The sequence below is a fragment of the Pipistrellus hanaki genome (assembly GCF_964339955.1).
Source record: "Pipistrellus hanaki genome assembly, chromosome: 2".
Classification (NCBI taxonomy): domain Eukaryota; kingdom Metazoa; phylum Chordata; class Mammalia; order Chiroptera; family Vespertilionidae; genus Pipistrellus; species Pipistrellus hanaki.
In genome coordinates, this window is record NC_140504.1 from 174,321,107 (window position 1) to 174,347,541 (window position 26,435).

Consider the following 26,435-nt stretch of genomic DNA (forward strand, 5'->3'; position numbering starts at 1 on the left):
AGGATCAACGTTGCATCCAAATATGCTAATAATTAACGCTTAGCACCACGGACATAAAAAGCACTTAATGCTAAATGACTATGGTCATAATAGCTGTTTGTTATTCAGCCTCACTCCAGATGGCGGCAGGGCTCAGTCCTGAGTAGGTGTGAGCTGGGGCCGAACTGCCTGGGTTCAAATCCGGGCTCTGCTAGTTTCCAGACCTGACTGAGCGAGTTACTCAGATTCCTCATGTCTCAGTTTTGCATCAAAAGCACAGACAATGAGCTCTAACCGGTTTGGCTCAGTGGATAGAATATCGGCCTGTGGACTCAAGGGTCCCAGGTTTGATTCCGGTCAAGGGCATGTACCTTGGTTGTGGGCACATCCCTGGTAGCGGATGTGCAGGAGGAGGCAGCTGATTGATGTTTCACTCTCATCGATGTTTCTAACTCTCTCTTCCCCTCCCTTTCTCTCTGTAAAAAATTAATAAAATATATTTTTTAAAATAAAATGAAGCACAGACAATGAGAGTGCACAACTCACAGGGTGATATGAGTTCATACTGTGTTTATCAGGCATTTACACATGGCCTGCCCCATACTCAATAAATATCATTTTTATACACTTGTTTAGGGCGTTGTGTGCATTGACCAGCGAATTTAGACCTCAAACCTGTGATATGGACATTGTTAGTATTACCCTTATTTATCAGTTGAGGAAATGAAGATTCAGAGAGGCTGAGTGATTTTCCGAAAGTCACACAGCAAGAAAGTAGTAGAACTCAATTCTGTCAGACTCTAAAGTCACGTGCTTTTCCCTGCATCAGCTCACTGTCTTCCGAGAGCTCCTGGCAAGAGGTCCCACATCAGTTGTGACAGTACATTGTTGGTGACTGCTTCCCAAGTTCCTAATTGGAACACACTGGGTATTTTCAGGATGAAGGACAGAAGAGTCCTGTCTATAAGGCAGCATAATCAATGGTTTCTCTCCTCTCCTTCCTGGCTTCATGCCAAGGCCCCCAACCTGCCCTAGAACGTACAAAGCCCAGTTCTCAGGTGGAAGGCCAGCTAGGGGAGAGCAGGAACATGGCCCAAACCAGGGAGGACTCACTCAGGTTCCAGCCCCCTGGTTACTTGGCTGGCAGAATACAGCCAGGGGGCAGACCTGGCCACAGGGCACCAGCCTCACCAGGTTCTGAGGCTGGGCAGGTCTGAGGCCAAGATGGCCCTGGACGGATCTTGTACCTTAAAGCCTTCGATATCACCTAGGGAATAAAATGAAACTGCGTGGCCCAAAGCACCTTCTGCCAGAGAACTTGACATTATTGAGGGATGTCTGCAAGCTGTTTGTGAAGGTAAAGGACCCCAGAGACTGGGTTATTGTACCTCCTGTGAAACAAACATCTGGTTGTCAGACCAGTGAGCGCCCACCAGGGCTCTGCCTAACCAAAGCCTCTCCTCTGCTCACACCTCTATACAACCAACGCTTGGTTAATATTCAAAAGCAGCTCAGTTCCCGAACAACCACCACATGGGCAAAAACAAAACTCGGTCTTAAATATCTCTGTGAAAGAGAGGCAGCTGGCTGCATCATTAACTGCAAGCATTCTCCGAGACCAAACTTCAGGCAGGCATTGTGCTTAGGGTGAGCCTTGTCACAGCCTCCACCCATCCCCCAGCCCTCACGTGCCCCTCCAGTTTATGGCTGGCTCCTGATGGCTCTTCCCCCGGGCCTCTCCCATGTCCAGATGTCCATTCGCAATCAGATAAGAGCCGGCTGGGGTCATCCCGGACTCTGGGAAGCACAGCCCTGGCTCCGCCGTGAGGGCACAGCCTGGTGTCACGACGGAAGTCCCAGTTCAAGGCGGCAGAGCCCACTCTAGTGTGGGCGGGCACGCTGGCGATGCCACTGGACCCACCCCAGGCTCTGGCCACAGCCCTTCTTTCTCAGTCTCTTCTACTCACACCTGCTTCATGCCTCTTACTCACAGCCCAGGGACTCCCACATGAAGCCTGGAGCAGGAGGGAGATGGCCAGGCTGCAGAGTCAGTGTAAAATGAAAGGAGCTCTGTAGTTGGGCAGACATGGATTTGAATTTCACCGTGTTATTTAACAGCCATGTGATTTGGGCTGGTCACTTAACCTCTCTGAGTCTTTTTTCTTTTTTCTTTTTTTATTGATTTTCCACAGAGAGGAAGGGAGAGGAATAGAGAGATAGAAATGTGGATGAGAGAGAAACATCAACCAGCTGCCTCCTGCACACCTCCTACCTGTGCCCGCAACCAACGTACATGCCCTTGACCGGAATCGAGCCAGGGACCTTTCAGTCCACAGACTGACGCTCCTAGGGGTGTCGAACTCAATCAGAGAAGGGGCCAAAATCTAAAATCCAGCCTAAATCGCGGGCCGAATGGTTTACTGAACAGTCATAAACTGACAATGTCATAAACTGACAGCGGAGTGCAGTGATGACAGCGCGGTGCGGGCCACATTGCAAGGCCTGGAGGGCTGGATTTGGCCCGTGGGCCTTGTGTTTGACACATGTGCATCCACTGAGCCAAACCAGTTTCAGCTGAGTCTTTTTTCTTGTCTCTAGAAGGGGGATAATCTATACCGTTAGGGTTTCTGTGAGGACGTTGTAAATAGGTGTGTTATACCCAGTAGCACTCAATAAATGGTAGCTATTGTCAGACATAGGTAGGTCTTTTAATAGTCATTTAAAGCATATATAACTTTCTCTTCCCACATTCTTACAATCATCAGGCTGCTGGCCAGCCCACCAGTGGTATTGCTATGAAGAACTTTTCTAGGCCCCTGCTGGGCCTGGACTTTATCTGGTGCAGACCTGGGGGTCTGGGCCATTCTGCCCCTGGTGGAGTACCCATTCACCCATTAGCCTGGGCCTGTCCCAGTTTTAGGGTTGAAAGTTCCACATCCTGGGAGCATGAAAGTTCAGTTTGGAGAAAACTGGGATGACTGGTCACCCTTTCAAGGCAGCTGAGCAGGAGCAGATGGGGGAGAAGCTGTGTTTCCATAAAGCTTCCCAGAGCTTGTTGGTTGGGCACCCGCTCAGCCAGGGCCCCTCCTGCTAAGGCCCTTCTCAGACAAGGCCTGGTTAAGCTGAGGCCAAGGCTGACACCTAGAGGTAATGTGAGAAACTGCACCGTCTGGTAATTACCCACCTGGCCCTGGAGGCCTGAGATGGTTCATTAAGTTGACTGTATTGAGCTCCCACCTTATGCAGACCCTCTTGTTAGGCACTAACAATGGGGTGGGGAGAGGGTGGGGGGAAGAGATCTTGAAAGGCTTCGCTGAGACCTACTGATTAAGAAGATGTTAGCCAGATCAAGACAGGAGGGAACAGCAAAGACAAAAGCTCTGAGTAGGAGGGAGCATAAAACTGTCAAGAAACTACAGTATAGGGGAAGTTGGACAGTGTAACCAAAAAGAACCCAAAAGACTAGATATGCCGGCCGGGTCTAATCAGCCACAGGATTTTTTTTTTTCTTTATCCCAAATGCAATCAGAAGTTAGTGAAGGGTTTTAAACCTGACAGTAACAAATCAGATTTGCATTTCTCAAAGCTAATTCTAGCCGCAGGGTGAAGAATGGTTTGGAGGGAGAGAAGCCTGAAGCCAGGGAGGCAATTAGAAGGTCTTTGCAGTGCCTAGGTGGGGAGGAGACTGTAAGGGGACTTGAGGGGATGGGGGGTTAAGGAGGAGGAATGAAGCAAGATGGGGTGGTTTGGGAGATATGGAAATGGGCAGAGGCATGGTGATTGACTGGAGGTAAGGGTTGAGGGACAGGGAGATTCAAAAATTATTTGCAAGGAGAGTATGGAGGATACATGATGATGGAAGGAGACTTGACTTGGGTAGTAAACAGAAGTGTCCTGGAATTGTGCACCTGAAACCTATATAATTTTGTTAACCAGTGTCACCCCAATAAGTTTGATGAAAAAGAAAAGAAAAATGACTTGCAGGTTGCTAGCTAGGACCCCTGAAGAACAGTGGGACAAACATTGAGATAGAAGCACTAGAAGGAGGACAATGTGCATGTTGAATTTGACGTTGCCGTGGGGCATGCAAGTCAAGATGGCAAGTTAACAGTCGAATAAAGATTAGGAAGGGGGCACTAACTGGTTTGGCTCAGTGAATAGAGTGTCAACCTGTGGATTGAAGGGTCCCAGGTTCGATTCCAGTCAAGGGCATGTACTTTGGTTGCAATCAAGGGCATGTATCTTGGTTGCAGTCAAGGGCATGTACCTTGGTTGCGGGCACATCCCCAGTGGGGAGTGTGCAGGAGGCAGCTGATCGATGTTTCTAACTCTCTATCCCTCTCCCTTCCTCTCTGTAAAAAATCAAATATATATATATATATATATATATATATATATATATATATATATATATATATATTTTAAACCTCCCCCTTTCCCTTCCCCTAAAGGATATTGGCCTCCAAATCATCTTTTCTTTCGTTCATAGACCCCTGGCCCTATCCTCTTCCTATAAAAACTTTCCATTTTGTACAACCCTCAGAGTGGCCCTTCTAGTTGCTAGAGGAGATGCTACCCAATCAGTTCATGAATCACTTAATAAAGACAATTAGCTCACCCTGGCTGGTTTTGCTCAGTGGATAGTGTCAGCCTGGGAATCGAAAGGTCCTGGGTTCAATTCCAGTCAGGGGCATATATATAAAAATTAAAAAAAAGACTATTAAATCTTGAAAACAAATAAATTTTATTTTGAAAACTTTCATTTAATAAAGTCAAAACTCTAACATGCTACAAAATTTGCCTTATCACTATTATTCTTACCCCCCCACCCCCACCTCCCACCCCAATCTTCTTCCAGCAGCTGGCCTTTTTATCTAACACCAGCTCCATTCCCACCTCAGGGCCTTTTCCTATTCCTCTAGCCCCCTCATTTCCTTCAGGGATTAACTCAAAAGTCACCTTCTTGAAATCTGACATCTGCTACAACATGGATGAAACTGGAAGGAGTTATTCTAAGTGAAAAAAGCCTGTGTGGACGAAAGAGGCCTCATGCTAACCTGACAAACTCAGGGAGGCCTAAGACCTAAAGGAACCACGAAGGACGGTCTGAAATGGAGCTTTAACTAAAAGCAGTTACGGTGGGTAGTCACCTCCTAGGCTGGTATTTTCCCTGACAAGGTCAATCTTTACCTTAACCTTTATCTTTACCTTAGTCTTTTTGCATCTATGATAACATATCATTGAAATGTCAGGGTAACTTGTAATTTTCCTTTTTATAGGCCCCTCAGGGCACAACCAAATGTCCTGGGTGCCAGGACAGATACCACAAATTCCTTCATTGCTATCACGTTACTTGTTGACTGTTATCTATCCTGTACCCACCTAAGTAAAAGAAGTATGTGTCTGTCATATTACTTTTTATCCAATCCCAGAAGTTCCTCCCCCTCCCTTCCTTTGCTTTCTCCCGCCTCCCTAGTCTATCACCAATGGATTTCATGTAACACACCTACATCTCCTCCTTTGATTGTAATTTATAAAAATAGGTTCAAGAAAAACCAAACTTCCATTCCCTGGAGCATTATCCCAATCTATTGAGATTCTGCTTCCCAGCAATTGCCGACAGTTTGGCTCAAATAAATGCACAGAAATTCTCTATAGGTTTGAATGTTTCTTTCTGTGACATTTACAGAGGTACCTGGAGGCAGAAAGGACAATAGAGGCTGCCAGGGGCTTTGGGGAGGGGTCGTAGGGAGTGTCAGTTGGGAAGGATGAGTTGGGTGGATGGGTGATGGTGCTGGTTGCAGAACAATGTACTCAATTCCACTGATCTCTACACTTACAAACGGTTAACATGGTAAATATTATTGTGCACATTTTACCACCACAACAAAAGTCTCCTTCATCGTGAGGTCTCCGGAGCCACCCTTTATAAAATGTCAACCGCTGGGCAGGCTGGAAGAGGGATGGGGTCCTGGTTTGGCAGGGCAGGGAACTTCCGGGCCACCTCTGGGAGAAGGGAAAGGGAAGGGAGTTTGGAAAAGACAGGATTTTGGGGGTGCGGAAGCAGACAGGCACGAGTTCCCAGGGTGACTTGCTTTCTGGGAGAGGAGAGACTGAGTAGAGGTGGGGGTCAGGATTTCGGAGGAGCTAGCCTGGGCCTGCACCTGCAGAAAGGATGGGGTTCCACTAGCTCAGCTCCTTAGCCCTTCACAGCCCCTGCCACGGCCTCTGCTGACCCGGTCGCTGTGGAGGCAGACATGGCAGGAGGGCCCGCAGTGCCACTGCCTCGTCCCTTCCACCTCCTGCCCTCCAGGAGCGTTGTAGTTTGTTTTGGTCTCGACCTGCGTGCCCACCCTCTGTATCATGGCCCCAGCAAGAAAGTGGCCAGGCTTGAGGAACCCATCTTTGGGAAGTCCTGATCCCAGGGGGACAGGGTCCTATGTTGGTCACTGCCAGATGCCAGCCAGGCAGGAAGTTGAGTCTGAACCAGAGAGACAGAGGCCAACACTGTGGCCACTTCTCCCCCCAGGGGACCTGCAGAGGCCAGCCTGAGACCTGCCTCAAGACCACGCACGGGGCCTAAGCAGGACCACGGCGCCCTTCTATCCCGGCCAAGATGGGTCAGGGTCCTGTTTCTGCTCCCTCTGTCTAGAACCCTTGATGGAGCTAAGGCCTGGAGGCATTAGAGCGGCTCACTTAGGATCCTGACCATGAAAGCACTCTTCTTCTTCTTCTTTTTTTTTTTTTAATATATTTTATTGATTTTACAGAGAGGAAGGGAGAAGGATAGAGAGTTAGAAACATTGACCAGCTGCCTCCTGCACACCCCCCACTGGGAATGTGCCTGCAACCAAGGTACATGCCCTTGACCGGAATCAAACCCGGGACCCTTCAGTCCGCAGGCTGATGCTCTGTCCACTGAGCCAAACCGGTTTCAGCGCACTCTTCAATCTTGAGACCCTGGCTGTGACAGCCTATTCTGCCCAGCCCTTAAAGAGCCCTGTTTTCAGGGTCTCTTCTCCCCAGAATTTATCACCAAAGCTAGGGCCCTGCCAGTGCCTTCCCAGTGCTCAGGCCTGGGGAATAGCCCTACTGTGCCTGTTGTTCTGTGTCCTGCTACAGCCCCTCACCCCCTAACCCATCACAGTCAGGCCTAGTTTCACAGGCTAAAACCTGAATCCCTTGCGAGGCTGACGCATGTACTACTTCATTTAATTACAGCAAGCCTATGACATACTCTTTATTATTGCCATTTTTACAGATGAGAAAAATTAAGGCTCAGAGAAGTTAAGCAACTTGGCCCAAGTCATCCAGCTAGTGAATGTTGGAGGTAGATTTCAAACCAAGGTCTGCCTGGCTTTTGGAACCCATGTCCTCAGATTCACTGGTCTGCAGAGTAGACCAACTGCCTTTTGCTTTTCACCACTATTGACCAGCTTCTGGGCTCTGCCCTCCTGGCTGCAGGTCTGAACACCCAGCCAGACCTGGGTTTTTCTGTTTGTTGTTTGTCTTTTTCTTTTTCAAGTCCCTCCCCTGATCAATCCTTCTCCCTCTTGGCAATGAACCTCAACTGTAAGTCATCACATCACAATGAACCTCTTTTGCAATGCCTGGAACCGAGACATCCATCCCGAATGCTTCCCGCTCCTTTGAGGATTTGGCTCATTCCTCACTGACCTTTTGCTTGTCCATTTGTCCTTCTTGGACTACCCTTCCCAAGCCCTTCAGGAGCACCCACTGAAGTCCCAGAAGTCTAATTCCCTCAATCCAGTTACACCACACACTTCTGGGGCTCGAGGCCAGAAACACCCTCGGAAAGCTCCTCTGGCCCCATACAAAGTCAGGAAGCTACAGAGGACACGGAGGGCTGGAGTTCAGTCCCATAGGGCTCAGCAGGGGAGAAAGGACACCAGTGCAGCTCTTTCTCTCAGGTTCTGAACCACTAGTTTCCTGCTTGGGATAAGGCGTTAACATGATGTTGGGAGAAAAATAGGGCTGAAGAAAGAGACACGTGGAGCTGAGAGATTGCTCAAGAGAAAGGAGACCTATCTAGAAGCCATATCTTCCTAGAATATTCCTTTCTCTGGTCCATGTTGGGCAGGGAATGAAAACCTATAGCCTAAAACATTTTTTAAAATTTTTATTGATTGCTTTTAGAGAAAGAGAAAGGAAGAGGGGGAGAGAGAGAGAGAGAGAGGTCAGTTTGTTGTTCCACTTATTTATGCAATCATTGGTTGACTCCTGTATGTGCCCTAACCCAGGTATGGAACCTGCAAGCTTGGTGCATCTGGATGATGCTCTAACAAACTGAGCTACCAGCCAGGGCTCTCACCTAAGACGTTTTAAAGTTAAATGCTTTTAGTGAAATATCCTAAAATATTTTTAAAGTCTTAAAGGGATATTAGGACTAAAAGCAAAATTCTCCAGAATTTTTAAGCTAAAACATGAAATTGCAAATAAAATAAAATATCCCTTGCTTGCGGGGGAGAATGTGGGCTCCTCTCCCAGCTGGGGCACATTCCCTTTGCTCCGAGGTTGCGGGATGAGAGCCAGCGCCGGCAACGAGTGAAGGCAGCTATTGTGATCCGGAGTCGGGGAGTGCATCCCGTGAAGGCGCAGCCCGGTCCCGCCGCACCCTCCGCGCCGGCCCGGGCGGGGGCGGGGGAGTTCGGCCTCGGAGCCGCCGGCCCCGCCCCTCGCCCCGCCCCGCCCAGCACCGGCTCCACGTGGTTTTCGCCGCTCGCCCGGACCCGGTGGTCCCTGGGGATCTCCGCGTTGGGGTGGTAGGAAGCACCGCACGCACCCAGGAGGGTCGGTCTGCGACTTCTCCCCGAAACGTGCCGGGAACACGCTCTGCGGGCAAAGCTGGGCCCACCGGCGGCTTCCGACGACGAGCTCGCGACGGAGCGCCCCGGAGCCCAGTGAGCGGCCCAGGGGAAGGACAGTCCGCGGTCACGGCCGCAGCGCCATGGCCGCGCCCGCGCGCCGGCTGTGCCACATCGCCTTCCACGTGCCCGCGGGGCAGCCGCTCGCCCGGGACCTGCAGCGCCTCTTCGGCTTCCAGCCGCTGGCGGCGCGGGCGGCGGGCGGCTGGCGGCAGCTGGCGCTGCGCAGCGGCCACGCCGTCTTCCTGGTGAACGAGGGCGCGGGCGCCCCGGAGCCGCTCTACGGCCTGGACCCGCGCCACCCCGTGCCCAGCGCCGCCAACCTGTGCTTTGAGGTGGCGGACGCGGGGGCGGCCGCCCGGGCGCTGGCGGCCAAGGGCTGCTGCGTGCCGGTGCCCCCGGTCCGTGTGCAGGATGCGCTGGGCGCCGCCACCTACGCCGTGGTCAGCTCGCCCGCAGGCAACCTCAGCCTGACGCTGCTGGAGCGCACCGACTACCGCGGGCCCTTCCTGCCCGGTTTCCGACCTCTGCCCTCCACCGCAGGCCGCGGCTGGTTCAGCCACGTGGACCACCTCACCCTGGCCTGCACCCGCGGCAGCTCCCCTAGCCTGATGCGCTGGTTCCAGGACTGTCTAGGCTTTCGCCACCTGCCTCTGAGCCCAGGTGAGGACCCGGAGCTGGGCTTCGAGGTGACAGCGGGCTCCGGACAAGGAGGGCTGAGGCTCACTGCCCTGCAGACCCCGCCAGGCAGTGCTGTCCCCACCCTCGTGCTGGCCGAGTCCCTGCCGGGGGCCGCCGGCGGCCTGGACCAGGTGCAGCAGTTCCTGGCCCAGCACAGAGGACCGGGCCTGCAGCACGTGGGACTGTACACACCAAACATCATAGAAGCCACCGAAGGAGTGACACTGGCTGGGGGCCAGCTCCTGACCCCTCCGAAGGCCTACTACCAGCGGCCAGGCAAGGAAAGTCAGATCCTCGCTGCAGGCCATGAGCCCGACCAGCTGGCCCTGCAGGGGATCCTGCTAGACGGCGACCAAGGCAAGTTCTTGCTCCAGGTCTTCACCAAGTCCCTCTTTGCGGAGGGCACCTTCTTCCTGGAGCTGATTCAGAGGCAGGGGGCCACAGGCTTTGGCCAGGGCAACATCCAGGCCCTGTGGCAGTCCGTGGAGGAGCAGGCTGCCAGGGGCCAGGAAGCCGGAGCTGGCAGCCACCTGTCCTAGAGGCCTGGGGGTTCCGCCCGGGGCCCGGCGGAATAAGGCTTTGTCCCTAGAGCCAGGTGTGGCCGCCATTCATCAGCACCTGCCAGAAGCTGAATCTCTCACTGGGGTCCAAAGAAGTCAGTTTGTTTTTAACTATAAAACACTTTTTGCCGGGACCGGTTTGGCTCAGTGGATAGAGCGTCGGCCTGTGGACTGAGGGATCCCGGGTTCGATTCCGGCCAAGGGCATGTACCTTGGTTGCGGGCACATCCCCAGTGGGGGGTGTGCAGGAGACAGCTGATCGATGATTCTCTCTCATCGATGTTTCTGGCTCTCTATCTCTCTCTTCCTCTCTGTGAAAAATCAATAAAACATATTTAAAAAAAAAAAACACTTTTTACGGTCTATATCTAATATATATGGGAGATATAAAGAATAAAGGAGTGTAACTCCTTTAGGAAATAGAACAAAACCAATGCTCTTGAAGACTTTTATGTCCTCTGACCACATTTCCCTTCATCCACTCCCAATTTTAGGATTTTTAACCACTTGCTTTTCTGTATTGATTCACTACCTGTGTAATTTATCCCTAAATAAATTTCTTATTTGAGGTAGGAATTTAAGAACAAACCTTCCTCTGTGCTTCCTTCTCTTCTCCCTCAGGAGCAGCCACAAAAGGGAGGGAGGGGCTCGGTCAGGGCTGAGCCAACCACCTGCTCTAGAGGGATTGATTCCACCGCTACAGAACCAGGCACCTGGGACGAAGGTGTGGGGTATCAGCCACGGGCGGTACTTCCTGCAGCTGCCTTCCCCCTCTCCTGGGTGGAGGGCGGGCACGTTACTCTGCAGAGAACATGCTCCCCTCTCTGCCCAGGGCTGGCTGGGAGCTCAGCCAGAGGAAGTCAGGAGCAAGCAGGCCTTCACCACCTCCTGGGACCCTCAGAGGTGAGGAGCAAGGGGGGTAGGCAGAGGATGGAAAGTCTCCAAAATGACTATAAAAATAAGTACTTTATTAAAAAACGGGATTCTCGAGGGGAGGGGCTTCCAGATGTGTCACTGGGCCGCACTGTTGGGTGTAGGTGCATCTCTGGGGATTCGGGGCCGAAAGAATCTGTCCAGGACTTGCTGGCCTGGGCTGGGCTTCTTCCGGCGGGAGGGAGTGGACGCCTGGGATCTTTTGGGACGCTGTTTGGAAGGCAAAGAAGGCACTGAGGGGACAGTGACGAATATTCTGCTTTCACCTCTACTCCCACGCCACTGATCTAGCTCAGACTCTGGCCTGAAAGCCTCCAACCTATCTCCAGAATCTGCCTCTTCCATCAGCTCTCTAAACGGCAGTCCAAGGTAATCTTCCTCAAACGTAAGTCTGACTCCTCTCGCCACCTGAAATGCTCAGTGGGCTGTGTCTGCTCCAGCTAGATGCTCGGAGTTCCTCACCCATGCCGACTGCACTGGGTCCACCATTACTTACACTGCTTTCCATTGTTTTGTTCCTCCTCACCCTTTCCCGTTGATTTTTAATCCTCACCTGAGGATATTTTTTCCATTGATTTTCAGAGGGAGAGAGAGAGAACGTTGAATGGTTGTCTCCCGCACAGGCCCGACTGGGGCGGGGATTGAACCTGTAACTCAGGTACATGCCGCCCTTGACCAGAACCCTTCAGTGCTCGAGCCAAGATCTAACCCCCGAGCAACACAAACCAAGGCTAAACTGTTCCTGGGCCCGGAAGAACATCCTTATTGCTGATTCCCTTCCCAAACCCGGAGAAAACGATTCATTTCTAGGATCCACATGACCAGCCACTTCTTTGAAGCAGCCTTCCCCTGACCCTTTCCTCCCGGGCAGAGCCGAGAGCTCTCCACCTCACATCCCACAAAGTCCGGCACAAACACTTCCCGCATCTGACATCACCGGCTCCCCATCATTTCCTCTTGTCCCCTCTCCACCTGGGTCCTTCGCTGTAAGGCCTGTAGGTCCCTCCTCGCCGCCTGGTGAAACGCGGGGGGGACAGTGTTCACCCTGCGGTGTCACTTAGCTCACTGAGAAGCTGTGGGTGCAGCGCGAGGGAGAGAGATGGCTGGGCGCGGGCCAGGGGACTCACCTTGCAGGTCCCCGCCTGCTGGCCTTCATACACGCGGAACACCTAGCCAAGAAGAGAGGGGGCGGGCAGGGCTGGCATCTTCCTCCAAAGAGCCAGAACCCTGTCCTTCCCTGTTTCTATGGTAATGGGCTCATGCAGGACATGTAGAGAGCACAGCAAAGACAGTGAAGACAGTGCCTTTTTCATGGCGGTGGGGACGGCTGCGGTGTGAAACTCCTCCCGGGTCAGCCAGCGCGCGCCGGGAGCCGTGCCTGTCGCGGGGGCCCGCCCCTCCAGGGCCAGGCCGTACACTTGGTAGGTCAGCCTGATGTGAGAGAAGGTGTGGACCACCTGGGGGAGGAACAAGGGGCTGAGACAGGCCCGTGGGTGCGGCTGAAAAAGCCACCCTTTCGGCCCCCTCGCTGCTCACTTACCTGCCCCAGGTGGTGCAGGTGGGTGGCGGGGAGGGGCCCAGCCCAGTTCTGCAGCTCCTGCAGCAGGGCCTTGTGCTGATGCCGTCGCGAGGGATCCACACTCACAGAGGGGAACTCCCACAGCCCTGCCAGCAGACCTGAGGCAGCGGTCAGCAGGTGAGTGAGGCCTTCGCTGTTGACTCCTCCATCTATCCCCTTTTGCTCACACCACAGCCCTCCGCCCCCAGGACCCAGGTACCTGAGCTGGGCCTCTGCACCAGCAGGATCCGGGCCCCCCCGGGGGCCCTGGGCTGCTCCAGAACGCAGACGGCAGAGCACTCCTCCCGGGGGGGCTTACGGCTGGCCTTCCTGGGGAAGTTGGCCACTCCCAGGCTCTGGTCCCAGGGCGCTGAGGGAGGCGCGCACAGCTGGCACTGCCCGGCGCTGGGCGCTGGGAACAGAAACCCCCGAGCCCACTCAGGCCACGTGGGCTTAAGGGCCAGGCCCGGAGAGCAGGGGTTGGCCCAGCTCTGCAGAATCCAACGCAGGTTGTAGGATGAGCTGGAAGGAGGCTTCCCAGGCAGCTCAGTGACGGTGCAGGGAAGGGCTGGGGCTAGAACCAGCACTCACCACACTCCTCCACGTCCGGACCGCCTGGCAGGCTCTGTGAGGCTGGCAGCTGCTCCCGCTCCACCTGACAGGCACAGGGAAGGAAGTCACGGGGCACGGGGCACCCCCGAGGACCTCACTGCCCCTTCCCCAGACGGCTCACCCTCCGGCGTGCCCGGCACAGGCTCTGCACAGGGCACTGGCTGCACTGTGGGTGTTGCGGGGTGCACACCAGGGCCCCCAGCTCCATGGCCGCTTGGTTAAAGTCTCCGGGCCGGGCCGGGTCCACCAGCTGCTGGGCCAGGCTCCTACAAGAAGGGACCATTTCTGTGAGGCAAAGGTCCTTTGGGGCCCCCTCCCCAGTGCCCTGCATCACCCCCCTGTCCTACCAGAGCTGCTGGGAGACGAAGGTGTGGCTGGGATCAGCACCAATGCCTCGGACGCGGCACAGCACCCGCACCACGTTTCCATCCACCACCCCGGTCACCTGGCGCACAGGAGCGCAGGAGTCAGCGGGGCTGGGAGGACGGGGCTTTGCCCAAAACGGGGGTGGACTACGGGCTCACCTGGCCAAAGGCAATGGAGGCGACGGCCCCCGCTGTGTACCGCCCCACGCCGGGCAGCAGCCGCCGCAAGGTCTCCGCTGTGCGCGGCACATGGCCCCCGAGCTCCTCCACCACCTGGCGGGGGTGGGAGAGGCTCGAGGTCAGGAGGCATCTGAGGGCCTGGGGGCCCCACCCTCCCTGCCATCCCCTCACCTTCCGGGCTCCCTCCTGCAGCCGCCGGCCTCGGGAGTAGTACCCCAGGCCGGCCCAGAGCTGGTTCACTTCCTGTGGGTGGGGGCAGAGGTCAGAGAAATCAGCACTCCGTCCTCCGTGGTCCTCCTCTCCCCCTCCCCTAGGGCGGGTCTCACCTCCAGGGAAGCGCTGGCCAGGTCCTGCAGTGTTGGCCACTTCTGTAGCCGGAAGACAGGCACAAACAGAGGGGTCGAGGGTCAGGGGGGGAAGGAGGCCTTCTTTCCCCGCCCCCAGCCCAAAGCCAGGCTCTCATCCGGGGTCCGGCCTGTCCCCCGCCCCTTCGTTCCCTGACGTCACCTGCATCCATCTGGTATAATAGTTGATCACCGTGGCAACCTGGGTCTGCTGCAGCATGACCTCTGAGACCCACACTGGGGAGGAGGGGTGGGCGTGAGGACACTGTGACCTGCCCTGCTCCTGGCCCAGAGCCCCGATTCCCATCTGAGGGGTCCAGGCCAAAAGCAGCTCTGTTCCCAGGAGATGTACTCACCCGCATACGCCCGCCTGTCCAGGTCCGCCTCCCCCTCTGCCTGCCAAGGCAATCCCAGACGGGGAGTTAGTGTGGAGGGGGCTGGGCACTAGCCTCCCGCCCCGTCCCTGTCCCTCGCCTGCCTACCCGCCTTCTCCAGGGGAGGTCCCGCTTCTTTAGGTCATACCAGCTCAGCAGGCTCTCCCGGAAGGCTGTGACCTCGGCTGTATCTCCGAACTGATGGTACGGGGAGACAGAGGCCTGCAATGCCACCTCCTCCTGACGCCTGGCCTGGCCTGCTGGGGGCTCAGGAAACTCAGGAGTTGTCCCTGCACAGGCTGTGCACCAGGGATCTGGGACACTACAGCCTGGGTGCAGTCTGCTGCCACTGAGGGCTCCCCCTACCCTTGACCCTTTGACCTGCAGTCAGTCCAAAGTTATCTAGCTGTGAGTAGCCTTGGCCAAGTCTCTAGCCTTAATCTTCTCTTCTGCTGGCTCCCTTTTCTCTGGGTCAAAATGAAAATCCAACAGTTTCAGCCAAGCATAACAAACCTGTGCAGGGATTTCCCATTTACAAAACACTTTCAGGCAGATCAACTCATTTGATCCTGTGAAAGCCACATGAGGAAGAAAATGCACAGGCTACTGCTCGTGTCACCAGGAAGAAAGCAGCCATTCAGAGCAATTATCCCAAAATCACATTGCAAAGTCAGAATTAGTCCCTGCAGGCTCGAATCTGCCCCCTTTCAGAGCCAGTGAGACCAGCCCATGAGTCCAAGCTCCTCACCATCAGGGGGAGAAGGGCTGGCCTGGCTGCTGTTGAGGGCACGCTTCTTTTTTTCCTCCCGGCTGGACGTCTGCTTCCTGGGACGACTTCCTCCAGCTGCTCGTGGCTTCTTCATGGCGATCTAGAACACAAAGGCCCAGCCAAAGCAGTCAGTCAAAATTAGGCTGAATCTTGGGGCCCTGTAAGGTGTGGAGCCACCTCCTTCCTTACACCATTCACATGGGGTCTAGCTTTTCTCAACAACTCTGAGAAAAGAGCTGAACTCACTGGCTCAATTCCTGGTCAGGTCACATGCCCAGGTTAGGCTGTGGGCTCTATCCTCGGGAGGGGTATACAGGAGCCAGTAGGGGGCATGCAGGAGGCAGCCATTTGATGGTTCTATCTCCCTCTCCCTTCCTCTCTGAAAAATCAATAAAAACATTTTCTAAAACAAACTCTCTAGATTAGGGGTGTCGAACTCAATCAGAGAAGGGGCCAAAATCTAAAATCCAGCCTAAATCGCAGGCCGAATGGTTTACTGAACAGTCATAAACTGACAATGTCATAAACTGACAGCGGAGTGCAGTGATGACAGCGCGGTGCGGGCCACATTGCAAGGCCTGGCGGGCTGGATTTGGCCCGCGGGCCTTGTGTTTGACACATGTGCTCTAGATGCTCACGGGCTTACTCTTGACTGGCTGTGGCACTGAGGTATGACCGATAGGGCTGAGCATCTCCAGATGGCCTAAGAGGGACCAGCAGTATAGTCCTGGAGACGTACACAAAGTAAGAGGCCAGGGCTGGGCTGGGTCAAGGACCAAAAGCTTCCTGTGCGGGAGCACCTGTGCATACCTGATGCTTACTGTGACCGTGCGTGTGGACAGGGGTTCTTTAGCTGTGTCCAGGAGCACGGTAGTGGGCAGGAGGTTTACCTGCTTAGAGATGCAGCACATTGACAATGAAGCAGTCTTTAACAGTCATCTAGTCCAAACCTTCATTCTGTAGAAAGGAGAAACCAAGGATCAGAAAGGAGAAAAGAGTTGCCTGAGAGCAGATGTCAAATCAGGGACGGGGGAGAGAGATGAGCTATTTTCATGCCTAATCTCTGTGATATAGATCATGACCATTAGCAAAGATAAAATGCATCTGGTTGATCATTTCTCCCTTGTAGCTTCCTTTTTCTAACAGTTTCATATACACAAGACCCTATCAGTGGTTCTCAACCTTTCTAATGCCGTGGCCCTTTAATACAGTTCCTCATGTTGTGGTGATCCCCAACCATAAAATTATTTTTGTTGCTACTTCGTAACTGTAATTTTGCTACTTCTAATGAATCGTAATGTAAATATCTGTGTTTTCCGATGGTCTTAGGTGACCCTGCTAATGGTTCTCAACCTGGAAGCTCCAGGGCCCCGTTTGCCTCATCACCTAGATCACTGTGCTCCAGCCATGTTTGCCTGAAATAGATGCTTCAACCCACCAAGTGTCTGTCTCCCTTGAGGCCTGACCCAATCTGTTACTTGGACAGCTCTTCTCCTACGCTCTACCTGACATCTACTCATTCTTCAGGCCTTGACTTAACTGTCCACATCAGGTCTCCCCAGTCCTACCCTCTTGTGTATTTCTCCATTGTTGCTCTTACACCAATTGCAATTACACTTTTTTTTTTTCTTCTTCTTTAATCAGTGTCCAACTTGACTGTAAAACTCTATGAGAGCAAGTCCTGGGTTTCTTTTGGTGACTGTTGTATCCTCTGAACTGAGCACAGTGCTAGGTAAATTGTATACAGTAAATACTTGTTAATTCCTGGGATGGAAGTATTTTCCTTTTTTTTTTTTAGAGTAGGAGAAATCAAAACAATTCTGAATAATGATGAAAAAGACTCAGTAGAAAAGTTGAAAATGAACAAGGAACAGTGAGTAACCACGGAGAAAGCGCTGAGTCCTTGCTGGGCTGAGAGGATGGGACCTGCAACTCCAGGGAAAGCGCGGTGCCTCTGGTGGGCACACCTCGCTCACAGCAGCAGCAGTCATGTCCAACCACCTTGGATCGCCTGCACCTCCAAGTTGCTTACAATGTGTCCCTTCCTAGTCGTCCCTCCTGCTGGAGCCTAATTCAAATCATTCTTGCCACCAGCCTGGGTTATTTCAGAAGCTCCCCTGCTAGGGGATCGCTCTAACCCCTCAGCAGCCTCGGCTCGAGTCCTCCTCCCCGCCTTTCACTTTCTGGAACGCAGTGAGTTCCATCCTCGCAGGGACCTCGCCCTCCCCCAGCACAGACATCTTTCCCCCACATTCCCGGTCTTTGTCTAACTCCTACGGCTGCTTTAGGCTTAGCTCTGGCAGCGCCTCCTCCTCTGGGGACACCCACCCCTACCCCGGAGCCGTGTCCCCGAAGATCACTCCCACGTCCCCACAGCACGTACACGAAGAATTACCTCCCACGTTTTCACGTGTCCGGCTACCCACGGCCCCGGGGGCGTGGCTCCGGCCAATCCGCGCTGCGAGCTCCACCGTGACAGCCAATAGGATCCCAGGACGCTCCGAACCCGCTGCGCGCCAGACCCCGAAGGTCGGAACGGAACTCCCGCCGCTCCGCGACTTCCGGAGGCCAGAGCCTGCCCCTACCCTCGAACGCGTTAGTCGCGCCTGGAGACAAAGCGGAAGTCCTGCCGTTTCTTGCCTCCGACTAGTCAGGCAAGGGCCGCACGGTGTCATGGCAGGCGACAGTGACGATGGCGCAGCTCCGGCGATCTCTGACAGTGAGTGGCTTTTCAGGGGCCGACTGAAAAGCCCGTGCGCCCTGGGGGAGGGGAAGGCCTCTGGCTCATAGTTCTAGAAACCGACCTCAAGTTTCGGAGGACTAACTTCTCCCTTCTTATCTAGCCGCTAGGAGACTACAAGTCCCAGTGTGCACCGCGGCTCGGGCTGCGAAAGCCTGGAGTGCTAAGAGCACAGGGAGGACCGTGGGCGGGCATGTCGGGAAATGTAGTCTGGAACTCATTTCTCTTAAGTGGGGCAGGTTGGGAGTTGTAGTCCAAAGGAAGTGGGATGTATTGGGAAGCCAGGTGTAGGGCATTATCTCTGGGGCCTAATTATTAGCGGCTCCGGGGATTGTGGCTGCGAGGGCACCAAGGGAACGGTAGTATGGAGCCTGATGGGATATTAAAGGAGCTGAACTCCTGAAGCTGTAACAAATAGTTGCTGCAGGACATGGGAAAAGGGAACCTCACAGATCATCTAGTCCAGTGGTCGGCAAACTCATTAGTCAACAAAGCCAAAAATCAACAGTACAATAATTGAAATTTATTTTGAGAGCCGAAAACGGACTTCTGCGCATGGGTCACGAAGTTTCAATCGCACTGTACATGCATGCCCGCACGTGGTATTTTGTGGAAGAGCCACACTCAAGGGGCCAAAGAGCCGCATGTGGCTCATGAGCCGCAGTTTGCCGACCACCGATCTTGTCCAAACTTCTACAGTTAGTGAGTGATGCTGAGGGAGAAGTGATTTTCCCAAAGTCTAACATAAGTCCCGGGAAGACCCAGGCTTTTTCTCCTCAAATTAAGGGCACCATTTACTTCAAGGTCTGTGTGTAGAGCATGCTAATATAAAGGCTTGAGGGAGAAAGCTGCCATTTCTTGCCATTATGGAAAATGCCCCCCAAGCCATGGCCTAGCTCCCTGTCTCCCTTACCTGATCATTAACTTACATTATTCTGTTCTCCTTACCCCCAGATAGTGTCAGCAAAAGCACGAAACCTGGGGAAGAGCCGGTAGTCCAGGTTCCAGTGCTGGATGTGCAAAGTGACAACTTTAAGGAGATGTGGCCGTCCCTTCTGCTGGCCATAAAGACAGCTAGCTTCGTGGCTGTAGACACGGTGAGGGCTGGGGAACTAGGAGGGCAGGAGATTGTGAAAGGGCTGGTGCTGGGGACCTAATTCAGCTCTCCCTTTAACCACCCTTAGGAACTGAGTGGGCTTGGGGACAGGAAGAGTTTGCTGAACCAGTAAGTATAATCTGTGATCTCTTTAGTTCCAACCCTGACGAGGGGAAGTGGGGGCAAACCTTAGGAGTGGAAGTCATCCTGGGTGGTTTGGGCCCTTCATGAGGCTTACTCCTAGCCACAGCCACCCCCAAACCCAACCCCAAGGTGCGTCGAAGAACGATATAAGGCCATATGTCATGCTGCCAGGACCCGTTCTATCCTCTCCCTGGGCCTCGCCTGCTTCAAGCAGCAGCCAGACAAGGTATGTGCTGATTTCATTCCCTCTCCAGGTTTGTGGCTGGGGTAAAAGGAGGGTAGAGATCCTGGGGAACATTATGTGTAAGGTTCTTCTGTTGTTTTTTTAAATGTTTTTATTGATTTGAGAGAGGAAGGGAGAGGCAGAGATCGAAACAGGAATGATGAGAAGCATTGATCAGCTGTCTCATGCATACCCCCTACTGGGGATCAAGCCCAAAACCGGGAATTGAACCATGAACCTTTGGTTCATGGGTCCATACTCAACCAGTGGGCCACTCTGGCTGGGCACATGTGAGGTTTTGATGTAGCGAATCCTCCTGCTCTCCCAGGGTGAACACTCATACCTGACCCAGGTGTTCAATCTGACCCTGCTGTGCGTGGAAGAGTATGTCATAGAACCAAAGTCTGTGCAGTTCCTGGTACAGCATGGCTTCAACTTCAACAGGCAGTATGCCCAGGGTATCCCGTACCATAAGGGCAACGACAAGGTAGGTCTCCAGCCTTGAGGCTGCCTCTTCTGTGATTTCATCTTCTTCCCACCACAGGCTGGATATGCGGGAGGACCTGCTTCTTAGGCAGTCACCAGACAGGGCTGGGGAAATAAGACCAATATGTGGGTGGAGAGCGTTGGGTTCGGTGCGGAGGGAGCGCTTTCCAGTGGGAGAGCTCGGGATAAATATATTGTGAAGGAGGGTATGGGCTCAGCCCTCCCCGGTGACCCCTCTCTCCCCCACCAGGGCGATGAGAGCCAGAGCCAGTCAGTGCGGACACTGTTCCTGGAGCTGATCCGGGCCCGCCGGCCCCTGATACTGCATAATGGTCTCATAGACTTGGTGTTCCTGTACCAGAATTTCTATGCACATCTGCCCGAGACCTTGGGAACCTTCACCGCTGATCTGTGTGAAATGTTCCCGGCTGGCATTTATGACACCAAATATGCTGCCGAGTTTCATGCCCGCTTTGTGGCCTCCTACCTAGAATATGCCTTCCGGAAATGGTAAGGGACTGGTTGAGGGGAAGCGGTGGGGCCTGGTATAAACCTATTTTATACTTATTGAGCACCTATCATGTGCCAGGCACTGTTTTAGTGCTGAGGATTCAGCAGTGAACAAAACCGATAAAAATCCCTGTTCGCATGGAGCTTATATATATGCTAGTGGACCAATACCCTCTTGCGCTATTCCAGTGAGCGGGAAAATGGAAAGCAGCGGGCAGCTGGCAGCCCACACCTTATCCTGGAGTTCTGCAACTATCCTTCTAGCATGAGGGCCCACGTAGACTACCGCTGCTGTATGCCCCCTGCAGCCCACCGTCCTCATACCACCATCATCTGTGATAACTTCTCGGTGAGAACTCCCACCCGTTTCCTGGGGGAGGGAAAATTCTGAGACCTGGAACCCCTCTCTAAGCCTCTTTCCTGCCCCTAGGCCTACGGCTGGTGCCCCTCAGGGTCCCAGTGTCCTCGGTCCCATGATATTGACCTTATCATTGACACGGATGAAACTGCCACAAAGGATAAGCGGCGACGGCGACGACGTAAGGAAAAACGACGGAGGGCTTTGTTGGGTCTGTCTGGGAAACAGCCTGGGGAAGCCGAGGATGGTCCTCCCACTAAGCAGGTCTGTGGGGATGGCGTCCAGGCTGAGGAAACGGAGCTGGAGGTGGCTGAGGATGAGGCTAGCAACCAGCCTGCCTCTGAGCAAGATCACAAAAATGACTTGGAGGTGGTACTTACAGCAACAAAGCCTGAAACAGCTGACACGGCTGCCTCAGAAGCACCAGAGGGTCAGGCCAGCCCTAACCCAGTGCCGGGAGATGGACTGCATCGGGCTGGTTTTGATGCCTTTATGACAGGCTATGTGATGGCCTACATGGGAGTAAGCCAAGAACCTCAGCCCGGTAGCTCTGGACCCTGGCTCCCTGAATGCCACAACAAGGTATACCTGAGTGGCAAATCTGTGCCCCTCACGGTGGCCAAGAGCCAGTTCTCCCGTTCCTCCAAAGCCCACAACCAGAAGATGAAGTTGGCTTGGGGCAGCAGCTGACCTAACTTCTGCTGAGCACCCAGAGCCCAAGAAGAGAAGCTGAGGGTAGAGCAGAGGGGTCTGGTCCCTCCAGCCTACGAATGTCCTATTCCCAACGACTCCGGAGTTGGGGAGGAGGGCTCCTCACAGACACTGCTGCATCGCTCTGGACTGCCTTTATCCCAGAGGCTGAGGAACAATGGTACAAGTAAGAAGGCTGACCAGCACCTGTAGTAACCAACTTTATTTTTAAGTCTGGGAGTGTCTTGGGAAAGTTTTACCAAAAAATCAGCAGAAACAAGTTATGAAAATGTATGACCAGCTTTATCTTTGGTTATTTCTTATTGCGGCTCTATAAAGACTGTTCCCGTAACTCCAGCCATAGCAGGGAAGGAAGAAAATCAGTCCATGTATAAACCGTTTAACCAATTGGGTGTATCCCATGTTGACAAATACATGGAGCAGGCCCTAGGGCCTACAGAACCAGCCCCACTCCCAACCACGAGGTTGAAAGTCTTGTAAGGCAGAACATTAAGACTCCCTTCATAAGTAGGAAGGTAGGTTAATGAACTGGGAAAGGTCTTTGAATAGGTTAGCTAAAAGCCATGACCACCACGCTGCCTTGTCCTCTCCATTGCATAGAAATGTAGTGACGTGGTCTGACTGTGCAGTAAGTGCAAACAGCAATTATTCAAGTGTCTTAGTCATTCTGGCAAGAAGCACCCCAGTCTTCAGGTCTGAGAGATAGCCATGCCTCCTTCGTCCTCCTGGTCAGCTCCGGGTTCCATCCAGTAGTTTGTATGTCCCAGGGAAGGGCGACAGACAGACCTGGGGTGGAGGAAGAACCTGGGGTAATAGCTGTCTGCCAGCTCCAACTAGAACTAGGAGTCTTCTGGTCTTGTCTGCAGAAAAATGCCTTGGGGGTCAGCTGGGAGCCAGAGCTCCTTGCAGGATTTCAGAGGCGTGGAATCAGCTGTTGGCCCCAACAAGGAAGGCTTCTCCCTGCTGCCTCCCCTCTCACAGTCACTGGGCACTTGGAGCCCCAAAATTGACTTGGCCTAGCCTGCCTGCTCTGTGGGCTCCAGGGAAGAGTCCAGACTGTGCACCGAGGGGGCCCTGTGGCTTCAGCTGAAGGTCCATCCCCAAGGTGCGGCAGGGATTAACCCCTCAACCACCCTGCTCTCCCGGGTTTTCAGGCCCATGCTTGAGACAGAGAAGGGGACTGGAGCCAAGTCTCTTGGCCTTCCTTATACCTCCATCTCCTCAGAGGCACCTGTACGGCAGGGACTGGCCCCCTGCGGCCTGGGCCCAAAACCGTTCTCTTCCTGGGAGTTGGAGCAGTCCATGGCTTCAGGGGCTGGAGCAGCTGGTAGGGCAGATGCTCGGAATGGCGGGATCTCTCTTACTTTGTACTTGAGACTACTGAGACGTGGGGGCCCGTCAGACAGGGATTCTTCTCGGCCTACAAATGGACAGGCCTCTTGATGCAAGAACTCTGGTGAACCAGGCAAAGAATGCCACCGGCGAGCAGGTGGGGCCAGGGGTTCCTGCCAGTCAGCCACAGGCAAAGTTCCAGGCCCTGGTGCATCCAGGTCAAATACCAGGGAAATAACAGACTTGCTGGGCAGGTCAAAGAACTTGACCTTGCCACCCTTGAGGTCCTGGCGAGCACTGAAAGGGTTGATTTTGGGGGTGCTGGCAGCACCGCCTCGTGGCTGGTAGTAGGGGTCCAAGACGTTCACCGTATGTGGGGGCTTACGGGAGAAGATGTCTGACTGGCTGCGAGACAGCCAGATAGTACGCCTTGGACGTGGGGACTTGGGAGGGATCTTCTCATCTAGTGAGCTCAGTCGCTTCATCCCAGAGCCTTTCTCCAGGAGCCCTGAAGAACAGTACATCAAGTCAGGATTACTGCACTGGTCATAACAAACAGAAGCACTACACAAAGTGTTTTTACTTGGGAAAACAAAGTAGGTACTGTTGTCCTTATTTCACCAGTGAGAAAACAGACTGAAAGGAGGCAGTATACCAAATCACAACTCTTGGAGTTCAGTATTTTTCCCATTGTCCCCCACCCTGCACCTTTCTTTTGGACACAGGATCCTGCTATCACAGCCCTACAGGGGAAGACTCCATCCACAACCCTAATGCCTTACCCTTAGCGGTGGGCTGCAGCTCTTCCTCCTGTAGGTGGTTCAGAATTTCCTCCAAGTTCTTCCCAGTCTCCACAAAGGATGGGCGCAGTTTGGGGTCCATCTATAGTTATTCACAGCAGCCATTAGCCCTGCCCTCCTACCTTCCACCCACAAGGACAGCATTTTAGTCTGATTCTAGCATTTTTTAAGACTCAGATGTGCAGCTAAGAGACCTTTTCTGAAGGCTGCAGACCCTCAGGATGATTCCCAGAGCTAAAGTTAAGGAAGATGCTGTCATCTAATATCCTTCCCTGTCTCAGCAACCTTTCTGTGCCTTATCTTTTTTTTTTTTTTTTTTTTTTTAACATATTTTATTGATTTTTACAGAGAGGAAGGGAAAGAGATAGAGAGCTAGGAACGTCGATGAGAGAGGGACATCGACCAGTTGCCTCTTGCACACCCGCTACCGGGGATGTGCCCCCAACCGATGTACATGCCCTTGACCGGAATCGAATCTGGGACCCTTTAGTCCACAGACCGACGCTCTACCACTGAGCCAAACCGGTTCGGCATCTGTGCCTTATCTTTTTTTTGGCACAGAACCCTCCTAAAGGTTATGTTCACATTAGTTTGTTCTTTCTTAAGTTCTGCTGCTAATGTGTTTCTCGAAGTTACCTAGACAAAGCCCAGGTACTCCTTGGTCATAACAGGTAAGTCCAGCCTCAGAGCTGTATAAAATGAAAGCTAACGAGCCTCTCCCATTAGCCTTAGGGAGGCTGGATCAGCTGGATCCATAGTCTAACTAAGGCGAGGGGTGGTGGGTCTGCCCTGCAGGCTGAGGAGCAGGTAGTACAAAGCAATTTTCCTTTATTTGGACAAGTGCTCTGGAGAGGCGGGCAGGCCTCCAGAGGAGGGGCCATGAGCATTTGTCATTCAGTGAAAATGAGGCCCCTCATGAGGCTAATGAGGCTCTTTCTACAGTTCTAACCAGGCGAACCCAGCCCCTGACCAAAGCCGGGGCAGGAGGAGACACTCACATTACAGCAGTTGAAGGTAAGCTGCAAAAAGTCTGGGGGACAGTCTCCCACCATGTGCTGGAAAGCGTCATAGTCCAGCCCGAAGTTCTGTGAATGGGTGTAGTGGGGAGGGAACAGAGGACATGGGTAGACAGGTCATTAATCCCTCCATCCATCCTGGCTTGCTCAGAAGGAGAGGCTGGGAATTGCCCCTAAGAACTAGCCACACATACTAAGTTCCAGCAACTCCACCCCAAGAACAAAATGGTTCCACAGCCTCAAAAGCAGCCCCGCCCCAGTGGCACTGATCCCCATGCCTGCAGCTCACCTCTGTGCGGGGAAGATAGTCCGGATCAGCCTGGATGCGGGCGATGACCTCACAGAGGATGATACCATAGGAGAACACGTCCGCCTGGTGGGTAGTGAGACCTCAGTTTCCCTTTCGGTGGGCTGAGAAGTGAGGTTTCTGCCCCTCATGGCCACAGCCCAGGCCTAGATTCTACTGCCCATATTTCATTCAATTCATTCACTGGGTAGCTGCCAAGTACCAGCCCTGCTCTTGGTTGTAGATCCTCCCCTGAACATGAAGGGTGGACACTGCCAAGAGTGGATTCTAAGGACAACCAAGCCTTGGGACCCCCAGACTCACCTTCTCATTGTAGGGCTCATCTCGGAGAACTTCAGGCGCCATCCAGAAGGGTGAGCCCACCACTGCCAGCTTCTCCCTCCCCATGCTACAGGGCGAGATGATACAGAAAACGAGCTTGCCACTGGCCGGTATAATAGGATATCAATATTGGGAATTCTTCTCCCCCAAGGATGGGCACAGACTAGGACTGACCAAATTTACGGCGCTGAGGTTGAGCTGTGACCAAGTCCTGGCCTCTGGAGAGGCAGCAGGAGTACTTTGTGTGTTTTTTGTTTTGTGTTATTTTTTTTGCCTTAGTTGCTTCTGTAACCAGTACCCATTAGGGCTGCTCACCTGAAGTCAGGGATCTTCTCAGCCAGGCCAAAATCAGCTACCACCGCAGAGTAGCCATTTTCATCCCTCTTTATCAGGCAGTTCTAGAGTTCCCAAAAAAGAAGACGGGGTGGCTCAGAAGTGGGACCAGCCAGCCATAACATTACCATGACAGCCATGTGAGATAAGGTAGGCTTGAATCTTGAGTGGCTGCCCTAGGATTCGTATTATGCTCCAAACACAAATATTTATCTTTACTTTCTATGTGCCAGGCAAGGCTCTAAGTGGCAGAGACACCTCAACAAACAGAAACCCCTGTCCTCTCGGAGCTAACAATCTAGTGAGGGAGACGGGCTCTCAGGCCCCTGGCCTCCCTCTTCAGAACGTACAGACCAAAGGCCAGGCCTGACCTTGCCAAGAAATATAAGCATAGAACAAGTAAACTAACTTTCTCGGCCCATAGGATCGCAAATAACCTCCTCTCTGGTATTAAGTCTATGATCTGGCTCTAAACCAACTGCCTACCCCTCCACCAGCTCCCGTCTGCCCCGATGCCTGATTGCACACATCTTCATCCAGACTTTCATAGACATGCTTGACTTGTGAAGCCTAAACAGGACCTACAAGCCCTGTTCAGATATCCCATTATACCAGCCAGAGGCAAGGTCACGCTTATACTGTTCTGTTCCATTTGGAATGTTCTCCCAATTCTCCTTTTCACCTTGAAATGTTATGTGTTTTAAGGCAAGAAACATTTCCAGTCCTGTCCTCTCCAGCTCTCACCTTTATTTCTTTCTCCTTTCAACTCCTTTAACTCCTCCTCTATGCCACTTCCTCTTATAGTCTAGCCGGCTATC

The 26,435-nt window shown here is 53.2% G+C and overlaps 4 protein-coding genes across 23 annotated transcripts in view; 2 read left to right on the top strand and 2 right to left on the bottom strand.

Moving 5' to 3' along the window:
* Positions 1-8,610: 8,610 nt before the first annotated feature.
* HPDL (4-hydroxyphenylpyruvate dioxygenase like) lies at positions 8,611-10,931 on the top strand. Its single transcript, XM_084874661.1, has one exon. The coding sequence runs from the start codon at positions 8,948-8,950 to the stop codon at positions 10,082-10,084; it is 1,137 nt and encodes a 378-aa protein (XP_084730787.1). The 5' UTR covers positions 8,611-8,947; the 3' UTR covers positions 10,085-10,931.
* Positions 10,932-11,052: 121 nt separating this feature from the next.
* On the bottom strand, positions 11,053-17,772 carry MUTYH (mutY DNA glycosylase). Of its 15 annotated transcripts, none has more exons than XM_084874603.1 (17): positions 17,636-17,772; positions 16,131-16,197; positions 15,220-15,340; positions 14,620-14,669; positions 14,454-14,493; positions 14,261-14,334; positions 14,080-14,121; positions 13,925-13,996; positions 13,733-13,846; positions 13,556-13,653; positions 13,330-13,474; positions 13,188-13,251; positions 12,817-13,008; positions 12,579-12,715; positions 12,343-12,495; positions 12,166-12,207; positions 11,053-11,248 (listed from the first exon to the last, which is right to left on the bottom strand). In XM_084874603.1, exons 2-17 carry the CDS (start codon positions 16,149-16,151, stop codon positions 11,117-11,119), a joined length of 1,497 nt encoding a protein of 498 aa, XP_084730729.1. In that variant the 5' UTR covers positions 16,152-16,197; positions 17,636-17,772; the 3' UTR covers positions 11,053-11,116. The 15 variants fall into 15 exon arrangements, with proteins under 15 accessions (XP_084730729.1, XP_084730738.1, XP_084730726.1 ...); XM_084874612.1 differs by having other exon boundaries at positions 14,580-14,728; XM_084874600.1 differs by having other exon boundaries at positions 14,580-14,731.
* Positions 17,760-21,787, top strand: TOE1 (target of EGR1, exonuclease). Of its 3 annotated transcripts, none has more exons than XM_084874619.1 (8): positions 17,760-17,959; positions 18,935-19,077; positions 19,165-19,205; positions 19,350-19,446; positions 19,772-19,930; positions 20,180-20,439; positions 20,629-20,788; positions 20,870-21,787. In XM_084874619.1, the coding sequence occupies exons 1-8, from the start codon at positions 17,914-17,916 to the stop codon at positions 21,485-21,487; spliced, it is 1,524 nt and encodes a 507-aa protein (XP_084730745.1). In that variant the 5' UTR covers positions 17,760-17,913; the 3' UTR covers positions 21,488-21,787. The 3 variants fall into 3 exon arrangements, with proteins under 3 accessions (XP_084730745.1, XP_084730747.1, XP_084730746.1); XM_084874620.1 differs by having other exon boundaries at positions 17,848-17,959; positions 18,939-19,077; XM_084874621.1 differs by lacking the exon at positions 18,935-19,077 and having other exon boundaries at positions 17,815-17,959.
* Positions 21,696-26,435, bottom strand: part of TESK2 (testis associated actin remodelling kinase 2) — a 126,054-nt gene continuing 121,314 nt past the window's right edge. For 3 of the 4 annotated variants that reach the window (XM_084874598.1, XM_084874596.1, XM_084874599.1), the window contains 6 exons: positions 25,600-25,682; positions 25,267-25,351; positions 24,946-25,029; positions 24,639-24,725; positions 23,623-23,722; positions 21,696-23,348 (listed from right to left, as the gene is read on the bottom strand). In XM_084874598.1, coding sequence (XP_084730724.1) covers positions 22,714-23,348; positions 23,623-23,722; positions 24,639-24,725; positions 24,946-25,029; positions 25,267-25,351; positions 25,600-25,682 — 1,074 coding nt within the window. In that variant the 3' untranslated portion in view covers positions 21,696-22,713. The remainder of the gene's footprint in view (positions 23,349-23,622; positions 23,723-24,638; positions 24,726-24,945; positions 25,030-25,266; positions 25,352-25,599; positions 25,683-26,435) is intronic. The other variant, XM_084874597.1, reaches the window with a different exon arrangement.